This window comes from Balaenoptera physalus (genome assembly GCF_965194825.1).
Source record: "Balaenoptera physalus genome assembly, chromosome: 10".
Classification (NCBI taxonomy): Eukaryota; Metazoa; Chordata; class Mammalia; order Artiodactyla; family Balaenopteridae; genus Balaenoptera; species Balaenoptera physalus.
Window position 1 is genome coordinate 29824015 of NC_138889.1, and position 13820 is coordinate 29837834.

At 34.0% G+C, this 13820-nt stretch overlaps 1 protein-coding gene across 7 annotated transcripts in view; it reads right to left on the reverse strand.

Annotated features, from left to right (window-relative positions):
• Positions 1 to 2151: 2151 nt before the first annotated feature.
• Positions 2152 to 13820, reverse strand: part of GRIA4 (glutamate ionotropic receptor AMPA type subunit 4) — a 548948-nt gene continuing 537279 nt past the window's right edge. For 3 of the 7 annotated variants that reach the window (XM_082409903.1, XM_082409906.1, XM_082409905.1), the window contains 3 exons: positions 11115 to 11229; positions 8796 to 8930; positions 2152 to 4663 (listed from right to left, as the gene is read on the reverse strand). In XM_082409903.1, coding sequence (XP_082266029.1) covers positions 4499 to 4663; positions 8796 to 8930; positions 11115 to 11229 — 415 coding nt within the window. In that variant the 3' untranslated portion in view covers positions 2152 to 4498. Of the gene's footprint in view, positions 4664 to 8682; positions 8931 to 11114; positions 11230 to 13820 lie in introns of those variants that run through there. The other 4 variants (XM_082409908.1, XM_082409907.1, XR_014250098.1 and 1 more) reach the window with 4 other exon arrangements.

Sequence of the window (13820 nt, forward strand, 5' to 3'; positions counted from 1 at the left end):
TACTGATTGCTAAAGACACAGTTTTCAGCCATTACTAAATGTTTAGGAACTTTAGAAGTGTTGGTCAAATGTACGAACTCTGAGGGGGAAGTTATAATAATCTCCTACTTAAGCAGATTCTCTTTGTGTTTGGGATTACAGGATTACAAATCTCATAAATAACTTCATTCAAGCCATGAATTAGACATTATAATTTAACAGATTATTTACTTAATGATCTTATTATATAATTAAATAATGACCTATGTTTTATGCTTTATTTTGTTGTTCATGACACTTTGCAGTCAGCACAAGTGGCTAAAAAACAGTTTATGTATTCTGGAGGTCTTCTTAACCTGCCACCTTCTTCAGATCCAGAAAAACATAAAATGAACCTTCATTCTTTGCCATGTGGAAGGACAAGTCTCAATCTAGATTTCTGTACATTTTTGTGGGAAAGAGACATATTATTGGGGTTATTTCTGGCATCAACCCAAACATGGAATTTAGAATTTTCTCCTTGACTCCCTCCTTTAATCCAACCACAAATACCAGTCTGTGGCATGTAGGAAATTTTAATCTGCAGGTCATGGGAAAAGGAATACATCAAACATTGCATACTTACAATGGAAAAATCATATGCCAAACATTCCTGTTCCCGTAAGCTCTTTTGGCCACCCAATCCTATTGGCCTTTTACCCAATTTCTGCTCCCTTAATGTCTCTTTTTTCCCTTATCTTTTATTTTTCCTCATTCTTCAGTCCACTTTTTCACCCAAAGAAAATAAAATCAAAGCAAGATAAACAGGTTTTTCTTATTTCATGGAAAGTAATTTAGTTCTCTGTTGTTTTTTGAGATACAATTTCCAAATCTCATCTCTTGCTCTTCATAATTTATCAAAATATTTTCTTAAAGAACAGCTCTCTTTTGAAAATATTACTGGTACTAGCTGTTTAGAAAATATATAAACATACTACTGATTACGTTTGCATTTGGTTTTACAAATGCTAAGTACTCTAGCCTGCTGGACTATCTGAAATTAAAAACTGTTTATGAATGTGCATGAAAAAGCACACTTTTCATGCAGCATCATATTGATAAATATAAGGCAAATGAATCTGTGCAATTTCAATTTGTCTTTTCAGAAACTCTCCTAGATGTTACTTTTCATTTAGTTCTTATTCTTATTAACACTTTATTGATTTTGCAAATTGGGATAGTCTATTTTCTGGGAAAACTATTAGACCATTTTTTTCACTGATACTGACTATATAAAGTTGTGTTTATGCACTGACAAATATATTGAACATCCACTATGTGCTATGCCTTAGGGAAATGGCATGAGTTGACAGTTGATAGGTGGGAGACCAGGGAGCGACCTGAAGCAAGCCTGAAACAAGTGTAGTAACAGTGCGGCATTTTCAATTAGTAGCTATTGAATTGAGTGTAGCAAAGTGGTTCTCCTGAGGGCTCTTTATATCTTTCAAATGTGGTCATCATGTACTAGCTCACGTAGTTTCAAAATTGGCTTTTCCTAAAATGTTCAGGAAATTCTGCCCTAGGTGTTTATCATGCCTGCTTGATAATTGAGTTCTTTACGTTATGGAACTAAGGTTTTTAGCTTAAATGTTTTTAACTTAGACATACATGTTTTAAAATCACATTTCCTAGCTTTATAGCATTTCTTCAGATTAGAGTCTAGATAGATATCACTTTTTACTAAAGTCAAATTTAAAATTTTGTTTTTGGCAAAATTATTCTATAAGGAACACAGAAATTTAAACATATAATAGTATTACTAATATAGAAATAAAACTATAAGAAATATAACTTCTTAAATTTACATCACTAATCCACTCTGTGACTTAAATGAAAGCTATTTTTAGAAGCATGGCTAAAACCTTAATTACCTAATGACAGTTTCTCTAGCTAAACAAATTACTTCACAGCTAGATACAATTACATGGAATACCTTCTTATCTGATCAGAAAATTAATCAGATCATATTTTTTTTTTTAGTGCTGTAGACAATGCCATGAAATCAGCCAACTTTCACTCTTCACTTTGACTCACTATATACTTAACACACACTGTTAATGAGGAAAAGACTTAATAATGAATGATGTTGTCTTTTCTTGCTTCTATTAAATTAATTCAATTCAATTCAATTCATTCATTCATTCAACAAATATTTATTAAGCACCTACAATATGCCAGGCACTGTGCTGGGTGCTGGGGATACAACTGTGAACAAGATAGACAGTCCCTGCCCTAAAAGAGCTTACAGTCTAGTAGTTAAACAGACAAGTACACAGGCAATTACAATGCAGTATGGTAAGTGCTGTGATGGGGACAAAACATCAAAAGGACACCTAACTCAGTCTCATGGGCAGGGGCTGGTAGATAGTCATGGAAATCTTCCTGGGGCAGGTAAAATATGAGTTGAGTACTGAAGGATGAGTACCAGTTAGTCAGGTAAAGAGGAAATAGGGAAGTGTTATAGATTGAGGAAATAGTAAATGCAGTGTCCCTGCTTTTGAGGTTCATTTATAGGCAGCAGAAGTTGGGTAGGGGGGAGAGAATTCATGGAAGAAATAAGTAAGGACCAGATTATAAAGTAATTCATTTGCTTTGCTCAAGAGCTTGCAATTTTTCCTGAGGGAACTCTGTGTGTGTGTTTGTGTGTAAGCTATCAGATTTGCACTTTTTAAGATTGCTCTTACTGCAGTACAGAAATTGAATGGGAGATGAGAATCTTGAGAGTTGAAGCAAGGTGAACAGTCTTTCACCTTTTCCAATTTTATCTTCCATGATATCACACCCATTTCTCTCCAGCTCATCCAATTGCATATACTCCTTAAACAATCCACTGACAAGCCAAACTTTGGGTCACTGCTCACCTATAAGGTTTTTAACATCTATAAAAACTCCACCTATGAAAACTCAACTCATCCTTCAAGGCCAGACTTCTAAAATCATCCTGTCTTGTGCTTTCTACCCAGATCTCTAAGTATTGTGATGTTTATCTGTGTTATGGTACTTATTATTTCAAATGATCTAAACCTCCTTTTGAACCAAGTTAATTTAATCCCTACGTAACTAAGGTGATTTTTGTAAATAAACATGTATAATTTCCAACAAAGACTAATTCTTCATACTAATTCTTCAGACTAATTCTTGTTGTCTACCACAAAATATTATTAGTGGCTTCAAATGATTTAAATGGAACAATGGGAATGGGGAGAGAAGCCCAAGAGACACATTATTTTATGCAGCAAAATACAGCCAAGTAAAATTTCAGTACATAATTAACGGGTATGTTGCTGTTATGACAATGATTCATTCCCCAATTTAAACACTCCATCTTTGACAATTTAACTGCTAATGAAGCAAAGATCTGTTAAAAAGAGTAGCTTACTATGCAAAAATAATACGGGCTTGCTACATTTTTAAATATGGCCCACAGTTTACTTCTACAATCCCACCTATAGTCTTACAATTTCTCAAATAACTTTTATAATGATAAGAAAAAACTTTAAGCTCTGTAAATATTTTAAGAATGTCTGTTGTTTATTCTTTTTGGTGGGTACAAAAACCACAATTTTGTACACAGAAGAAGATTACAAATAATATAGATAACATGAGTGACCCGTAGTCTCTTCTGAGTCTACATTGTGGACTGATGATTTTACGTTAATGTTGTCTTCATTTTGTTTTTGTTCCTGGTAGTGAGACAAATGTAATCTGTGGACACTGACTCATGTGACAGAGTGAAGGTTACAACAAACAAGAAGATGACCAACAACTTTTATTTTAAAAAAGTCTCTAAAGTTTCTTACAGTGATGGCATTTATTTCAATTATTGCAATGTATTGTTCCCTAAGATGGTTAGAAAAAAGAATTGTGTTGTCCTCTACCGAATTTACGTCAGTTAAAAAGCAAGCATGTTTCAGTATTTGTTTTCTCCAAAGTAAGTGTAAATACTTCCTTTAAATTTTTTCACAGGATTTACATGTTTGTTTATTATTTTCTTATCAGAGTTTAGTGATTTTGTTTTCTTGGCTGGATAGTCTTCCATTGAATATACGGGTGTTCTGGAGACACAGGTTAGCATATTCATTGACTTCTGTAACTATTTTATCCCTTGGAGTGAAGACTGAGGCCTTTCTGAGCAAGAACTTCACAGTTTAATGTGCTAACTCGCATGTCTGATTTAAAGTTTTAAGGTCCACTCAAGTGAAATCTGTTGCTGTTGATACACCCATCCCAGCTCCCCCCACCCACTCCCCGAAAAAAATTCTAAATTTTGAGTTTTCCTGATATAAAATCTGAGTTTGGGTTTCCGAGCTGAGCTCATGCACATGTTGCTGCTGCTGATGTTCGGCGCCTTAGGACGTACTTCCCGCTCTCAGCCAAAGGATTGGTTTGCGAAGACCTGCACTTAGCGTGTCCCTCAGGGCTGCGTTTCCATCAGTCACCAACACAGTTTAATTAAGGCACTCAATTATTTTTTTGGTTTTCATGGTAGGTCTGATGCAATGACAGCCAATCCTGAACTTTGTCTAATTGCAGTTCCAGTGTGTACAGCCTTTGGGCAGTCGGGTGTCAAGACGCGGCCATTTTCACCTACACTCCCAGTGATGGATAATCTGGCTTTGTTTCTTATGGCTTCAGAAAAGGTCAGCTGGGTTGCATGGAAAGGAAACAGAAAGAATGTGGAGTGTTACAATATTTCTGTCTTTTCAACAAAATATGACACAACAAACACCAAAATATCAATAATTAGACATCTGCATTTTTTCCATATTCTTCTGGTCATATGAAAACTGCTTATCACAGGAAAGAAAAGTTCAACTACCTGGAAGAATAAATCACTCTAGAGTTTGTGGTCCTATCTGTTTAAGAACTAATTCTAAAATCATAAAACAAGATTTTGTTTGGCAAATCTAGGCAGGACACATCTTTTAACTTGCTGCACTCTACACCCTGGTATTTCTAGTCCAACTTAAACGCTTCTTTAGGTTTGACAACATTCTTTATTTGGATCTTTTTTTCTTGTTATAAAATGTCTTAACAGTTAAATGATTGTACTCTTAAAATTGTGATGAATTGTCTAACCAAACTATATATATATAGACTATTTACGACAGATCTTCCTGTTTTCAGAACACAGATCTATCCACAGATACTTTCATTCATTCACAGCAGCTATAGATATTGACCCAGAATAGGACAATTAGTGACATAATGTTCATTCTATGCCCACTATGGAAGTTAAAGCTCATATTTTAAGAAGCTTTAAGTGCTTAAAGGGAAGTGCACTGAAAGGGGGCATGTTTCAATGCCTCATTGAACGGTCATCACTGGGGAAGTTCCCGGATTGATGTTATGGGGTCAGGTCTCTGAAATCCTCATTATATTCTTGTTCTGTCATATTAGGTAGCAGGTAATAATACTACACTGAGGAGAAACAGGCAGTGTTATTATGAAAATCTACTTGCTGTTCATTCATTGCCTTTAAATTCTTTCTAGTAGCTGAAATTTAACGTTAACTCAAAAAGAAATAAGGTAAAGGAGATATTCCCTTAGTTTGTTGTGCCTTATCATAACTTTCTCATAACTCATATTGTGTCTTAATTCCCTGTTGTGAATTTAAGTTTACCTAATTCTTTAGGAAATTCCATCCCTATATTTATTCTGCCCTGTAACTTAAATATTAGAATAATGATGTATTAAATATGAAATAAAAACTGGATTAGAAACTGTTATAATGAGAAGGTTTTGAGATCAGTTACCCTGATAACTTCAGAAAGTTGAAGTCAACTTGCTACTGATGTATGTATGATAAACACCGAGGTCATTATTATAGTTCACCTTTAGTGAACAGTCTCAAAAATTAAATTTTACTTATCTTTATAATCAGGACTCAGGAGACAACCTCTACAGAAATTACTCATCACTAAATTAAAACAAACCAATACGACAGTCTGAATTTGTTTCTTCAGATTCCCTTTCAACATTTAATATTAAGTAAAATAATTATTTTAAAAAATCTATTAGTTTAGTTTTAAGTTTTTTTGAAGAGGAAATATTAAAATATAATTAATAAGAGCATTGTGATTTTTTCAGAAAGCTTTTGCCATAAAATCTATTTTTTTCCCTTTATTTTCTTGATTGCCTTTATGAGGAAAAGAAAATATCAAAACAGGGAGTATTCCATGTACCCTCAAGTAATCTCTCCTTCTCTACGGATTAATGCAACTGAGTGTTAATAAGTCTTTGACAACTGCTTATTCTCTCTTTAAATCTTAGTATTCTTAGTTCTCTGCATTCTTATTTCCTATACTTATATCTCCTGCTTCTTACATAAAATGTCATTTCTATTCATCTTTGTGTGACCCTGTTGAGACTACTCAAACTGGAAAACTTTCTTATAAATTTACCATATAGTCTGGTTCTGGTTCTGGTTGGATGTTATGGCCAATGACTGTGACCTTAATTATGGGTTCCCTTGAGGGATGATCACTTTTAAAGTAGACATTCAGGTTTTGTTTTTGAAATTCTGATACAATATTATCTAAATTATCAGTCATTTTCATAATTATGGTCAATATAATTTTTGAAAGGAAAAAGCCATTTAATATGGGAGTACAATGGAAAATGCTTGCTCTCAAGTCTTCTCTACAGAATCAGATCATTTCATTTGCTCTGAATGCCATTAAGTCTTTTAAAAAGTCATATGGATATGAATGCTTTATTTTTTTGAAATTTATTGTCTTAAAAGTTCAGCTCTAAAGGCAATTCATGTGATGAACTGCAGTACTAGGTTCTGACTCCAAAAACATTTATTACATGTGAATTTTATGTACATAACCTGGGAATTCATATCTCTTTCTAGCAATTTCCCAGAACTTCGTATTGAACTAGAATTCATGAGTATTTCTAGAATTTTTCTAGAATGCATTTGCTATGCTAAAGAAAACTTTTAAACGATATCTTATGAAATTCATCACAGAATGTCCAAATAATTGGCTCTGAAAACTTCTCAGATATTGTTTTTCGCAGTTTGGGAAAAATCTCTCCACAATTCTGTAAATATTAAGTTGAAAGCATTACTATAATCGCTAAGAAACCTTGATATCATCATAATTTGTTGTTCTGCTATTAGAAGACATACTCTAAACATTCTGATCTGAGTGAATTGAGGATTTTGTTCCCAATTCTTTTTCACAAAATTTGGAAAGAACCACTTTGGGCTTATCTATGTACAGTTGTACTCAGTCACTGATTTCTAGATTATGGATACAAGCAATTAGATCTTGGTTTAAAAGGGATGGCTTTTGCTCTTTGCTTTAAGATACTAACAAGTATTTCAATAGCTTTTTTTTTTGGCCATGCCACCAGGCTTGTGAGATCTCAGTTCCCTGACCAGGGACTGAACCTGGGCCCGGAATCCTAACCACTAGGCCACCAGGGAACTCCCTCAATAGTTTTTTTTATAAATAAATATCAAAATCAAGCATGTTTACCTGGCATAACCTCAGGTATACATCTTATTCTTATAAAAATTATATTGGGTTTGACTCTAGGGTACATCAAGCACTAAGTGTCTCTTGGGAGTTCAAAGTTTCATTTATCATTGTAATAGAATGGCCATTATATATAATTTCAGAAAATGGGTTTTAGAGACCTGACTTTAAGGAAAGCAACAACAAATGCTTCCAGATCTTATTTTAAAACCATTTTCTATTATCAGAGGGAAAAAGTACTAGACATTTAGAGTCTTAAAAAAAATGACCTCCATCCTATATTTCACTGAATGCTTATAATTTTTTATTGTCACATGATGAGAGGATGTAAGTGGGACTGATCTGGCTTACTTAAAAGCAATTGAAATGAAAACAAAAGTCAATAAATACTCACTGCAATTTTTATTTTTACTGTGTCTTTCCTAATGAACATATATTGCTGACATCTTTGATGGAGAAATTGCCTAAAATGCCTGTTCACCTTAGTGATGCTGTGAAAATAAAAGTTGAATTTCATCTAATAAATGTGAATTGTAGTCAATATTCTGATGATCACTCCTGCCTAAAGGTCTGACTCAAGGACTACTGCCAGATGAACAAACAGCAGGATTTCACTCTTTAAAAATACAGAAAGATGGCTAATGTATATAAAACAAATTAGAATAGGAGCTAAAATTCATTGAGTGCTTACTATGTGCCTTGGAGATTTTACATATATTTTCTCAGAAAACAGCACAACCTTATTAAAAATAGGCAACTGTCTAGGCTTTGATAATTTGAAACAGGTTTTATGCTTATTTTGTTAGCATTTACCTTAAAATTAGTTTGTTCCAGAGAAGATTAGCCTTGTACACAGCCTTGTTCTGTGTACAAGGAAACCCAGATCTAATTTCAAATTTCTCCCAATTTTCAGGTAGAATATACTGTTTAAAACATTTTACAGAGCAATTCTGGAAGTTTGTTTTTGTCTTTTGAACCCTTTCAATGCAGATATCTATTGGCAACATAAAGTTTCGAACAGTACATCTGCAGCCAGAGAAAACTGAACAGTGCACTGAAGTTTTCAAAAATGTAAAGCTCTAAATTAGAAGCAAGCAATACCACCACAGACAGGTCACAACACTGCATTTACAGAATGCATCACCCACTCACTGTAGTAGGCCCTAAGTCCTACCCCTAAATTTTAATACTTTCGGTTCCATATACGTTGTAACCTTCTCTATAGGTTGCTAAATTCTGGGTATTCTGCGAGGAAGTTGGGTTAAAAGTCTGTGCACTCTTTGCCACCTTCATTCTCTTCGCTTCTGCCCTGGACTTGTAACAGAACTCTATCAAAGCCACCAGCATTGCCAAGCCCAAGCCGCCAACCAGAATGTAGAAGACGCCTGCTACGTTGCTCAGGCTCAAGGCACTCGTCTTGTCCTAGGGGGGGATAAAGACACTTGAGTTAACTGTGGAAAGTCACATCCAGAAGATGGAAGAACACATGAAATCCAAACAGCTAATTAAAGTAAATGCTTAATTTAACCTGAAATTATTTAACATGTATAAGTCACTGGTGTTGCTTTATGGATTTAAACATAAAGCTTATAGGTCTTGGCAGAAGTGAAGTTATGATGATTACCAATAAATTGTGTGTGATTACATTCAATAAAATCCATAACATTTTATCATTGCTAAATATAGAATGAAAACCACTATACTTAGTCATATATAAGCATAGGCAGAAGTGGGCTTATTATTGTTAAGCTTGAAAATGACATTTTTAAAACCCAATTACATGCGAAGGAAACCTCTTTTGGCTTTCCCTCCATTAAAACATTTTTAATGTTTGATATTTCTTTTGAATAAATTTAACTTCATGCTTCCTACTTAAAGAACTAAGGGACTTTAAGCTAGCAGTTTCACATTTTGTTCATCATGACTTTACCAAATATATGCAAATAGTGTGCTAAGGTACATGTTATTTGTTCTTTTAGTCACATCTGTTTAAGAAATCTCCTGGAAAGTGTCACTTTAACATATTATATACTATTTAGGAATAACTATATATGCAACACATTGGAAACTTTTTAAAAAGATACTTTAAAAATATACAAATTTTTCCATGGTCAGTTGAGAACTAAATTATTTACGGACAGATTTATAACTATTTTTATTGACTTTAAAATATGATTCCATTTCACTTAAAAATGCTTGATCAGTTAATATTTTAGACATACTATTCTCCAGAGATTTAGAATACATATTATTTCATAATAAATTCAGAAATAGTTAAGCATATTATTGGAAGATATTAAAATTGTAACAAGAATTCATAATTTTTCATAAATTGTAAATATATATTATATAACATTATTTGAATAAGCATTTTGGGTAGACTACCTGAAGGATGCCCCATGGTCAGCAGTGTGTTTTGTGCAAGCTTAAATAGTTTTATTAGGAGAAGGTTTAATTTTAAAAATTACTATGTACACTGTCCTCTTAGCCATAACATCAACTGATTGGACCAAAAATTTAGGGTAACTTCATTTTAAAAATAATCACTCATTAAGTACTTTTGCTTCTCTAAATTTACATAAGTGTTTGAAATAGCTATTTCATTATTTGGCCAAGCTTTTCTCATTCCACTCTGGTTCGAAGGCAGACAAAAGTGATTAAAACACAGGGAGAAGCCTGAATAGAGATCAGTTAACATTACTGTCTCTTTCTTAAATTAACTGAGGTTCTCTTATATATGTAAGTCACTTATTTAATGTCGTAGAATAACCAATAATTTTTTTCTTTCTAAAAGAAGATACAGGAAAAAATAAATGAAGATTTCAAGAATCCTCAACAATGGCTTTCAGGCATTATGTCCTATTAATTTGTGCAGGTATTTAGATTCACTGATAAATTACTACATTTTTTTCTTTAAATGAAAATATAACTGTTTGTAACACTATTTTCATTTGTACTCAACATGATCAGGCCTATAGGTTCCTGCATTGTTCTAAAAAAAAATTCATGAATGAGATCTTAGAAGCTGAAGATATTGTTCATAAACATTGATTTATTAAAATAATTTCGATAGAACAGAATTGGAAGGTTTACTCTGTTTATCAGAATAAAAATATAACAGGTCATCTTCAAACTAAAGTGGAATGCTTGGCAAAATAGTGACAAAAGACTGAACTTCTGAATAAAATATATTTAATATTTAAAATATTCTTTCTGTAGATGACTGCTGATCAATTCCCCATTTCCTGTTTTGAGAATACATCAGTTCTTGAAATAATACATTTCATGGTCTTTGCCTCCAAAACAAACAAAAACCAAATCCGAAAGCACTATTTTTATTAGTGGTACGTATATTTGAGAATAATATAGGAATTTTATTATTTTTTATATTTTTACAGTTAAGTTTATTTAAAAGCCTTATATTGAGGAGCAGTTTGCAATTTTCTGAAAAGATACTCCCTTTGGCTTAAATCTATGACATTAGCTTCTAGTTTAGGCAGTGTATAGAGAAACATTTAGTTTTTGCTGTTTCCATATACTCTTGACAATTGCTCCCATTTACTGTTTCGTGAACACAAGAGGAGGCCCCGAACTGCAGCGACTGACCTTGCTTCCAGAGTCCTTGGGTCCACATTCACCTTTATCGTACCACCATTTGTTTTTCAGCTTGTCTAAGACGCCTGCCTCACTGAGTTTCAAAACGGCAAGGTTTACAGGAGTTCTTCACGTGGAAAATAACATAAATAACATTATATATGTTATTTTATGTTATTCAAGTAAAACTACATTAGAATCGCATGGCAAAGTGACAGAGCAGAGACCACAGTAGGTGTTATGTCTTGTACTGTAGGCCCAGGTTTCAAATCAGACATAAAACTGGGGCCTGCTCCATCGCTTTAGGTAACAGGCACATACTGCTAGGGACGATTTTTAAATAAAATGTATGCAATTACTGTGAATCCAAAACTATTAGCCTGGATTGGGTTTCTTGAGCATTTTCAGTTTTCCCACCATAAATGTGGAGTCATTCAAAATCCAGAAGCTCCTTTTTTTCTCTTTCAAAATTAGTGGAAGTGGCTATAGGTTGACAGGCTTAAAATAGAAGCTAGATAGACCTGGTTTCATTTCTTGCAGGCATTATGATTCAGCTAGTAGAATTTTACTCTGTGCTTTAAGTGTATGGTTACAGTATCCATCATTAAATTGACTCCTTTGCCACTCTCATCCAAGACCTAATTGAAAGAGGAGGGTGATTCAGGTGTTACTGACAAAGGGCCACCTCATGCAGAGGAAAGTCCTTATAAGACAAATATGTAAATCATTAGTTTAAAGTATAACCCCATGCTGATATTTTCCTTCTGAATTGCAGTATTTAACTTAAATAATATCACCAGAAATAATTTTCATCTATCTTGAGTCTACCATATGAATATACTCTAAGTATAAAGTGCAGTAACTATAATATATTCTATAAATTCTTAGAACAAATACATGATAGGTTAGGGGTAACCAAGACTTTTATAAACAGGCAAACTCCTCATACTATAAAATTCCATTTTTCTTTTCTACTGTCTTTGAGTCCTTCAATACTAAATATTATACAAGGAGTCTCAGAGAGGAAAGGTTCACTTGTCAGTCAGTGTCAGTGTTCTGAGGAATCTAAGAATTCTTCTGGCTTTCATTCCCATGTTAACCTCTGTGTGTGTAGAATAAAGCCTAAGAAGATGGATGGGAAGCAGTAATGCCTAGGATCTTCTGTTGTTACTGTTTTTGTGGTTGTTTGGTTTTTGTTTCTTTTTGCTTTTACATTCAGAGAGAGACTCCTTGCATTCCTCTTGACATTTTTAAGGCTGCCACAATCATTTTGTCTGGCTGTATCTCTTAATGCCTCACTTCTTCTAGGAAATGTTGAGTGCATTTGGAGAAACACAGCATACATTTATTTGGTTACCAAGGGATTAATTCTATAAACCTATCTACACAACTAGGTAATGCATTAATAATTATGGTGATGATGATTCCTAACATTTACTGAGCACTTACTATGTACCAGGGACTATTAAAAGTATTTTACATGTTTAGTTACTATTATCACCTGTATTTTACAAATGAGGAAACCAAAGCACAGAGAGGTTAACTCATCTAGTCAGCTAGGAAGTACCTGAATCAGGGTTTGTAATGGTCTGTGTAATTAAAAATATTAACAACAGAAGACTTAGGAAATAGGGGTTTCTGGTTAATTGAGTTTTCTGATTAACAGTTAAACTAAAATCCATTTTTTTTGGTACTGTTGTTCTGAAAAAAGTTTCTAAAATATAAGTTTTTCTTTTTGTTTATCTGGTTTCTGAATTCAATTTAATTTTTGTATCAATGTCAAAAGATCTTACAAGGTTCATTGTTCAATTTAAGCATATGCACTTGTCACATTCCTAAAATATTATATTGTTTTTTGGATTAAAATCTAATGTCAGCATGATTTAACGCTTTGTACTAAAAAACTGAGTTTGGGTGTGGGGTGAGGATTATGGTTAATTGGGGTCCTTGGTTAGCCCCAGTTAATCTAGATTTTACTGTCTATAACCTCCCCACCCCCACATTACATCCCCCACTTCCATTTATGAAGTGATTGATTGTTACAAAACCACACCTGAGGGTTTGTTGGTGAACTGTGAACTCCTTGAGAATAGAAGCCACATCTCATTCATCCTTGTAAAATATTTACAAGGATATCTGACTCAGGGTAGGGGCTCTGTAAAATTATTACATTTAAATTATTCTGAATCCAGGACAAGCATTTTTGTTTAACTGATACTAAGGGTTTTTAGGTCCCCAGGCTAGCTCACCAAAGCCTTTTTAACGCGTGTGTAAAGTACCTTATATTAGTCTATATTGTACTTCTTGCATGGGTTGTGTGGGGAGGAGGAGGACTTAATGCTGAAAAGAGAAGGAAAATGAAAGCAGTTTCCTTAAAGTTTCTTATAGATGGGAGAGCTGAAGGCAAAAATATGGATTACTTCAGCGGTCCCCAACCTTTTTGGCACCAGGGACCAGTTTCGTGGAAGACAATTTTTCCAAGGGGTCGGGGGAGGGATGGTTCAGGTGGTAATGCAGGCAATGGGGAGTGGCAGATGAAGCTTGTCACTTGCCCACTGCTCACCTCCTGCTGTGTGGCCTGGTTCCTAAGAGGTTGCAGACAGGGTTGGGGACCCCTGGATTAAATGAAGACTGCCTTTGACTTATCTCTCTTCCTTCTTAAGGACCATTTCTCCTACCTGCTTAATTTTCCCCTTGCCTCTTTGTCCCTTCTGCTAT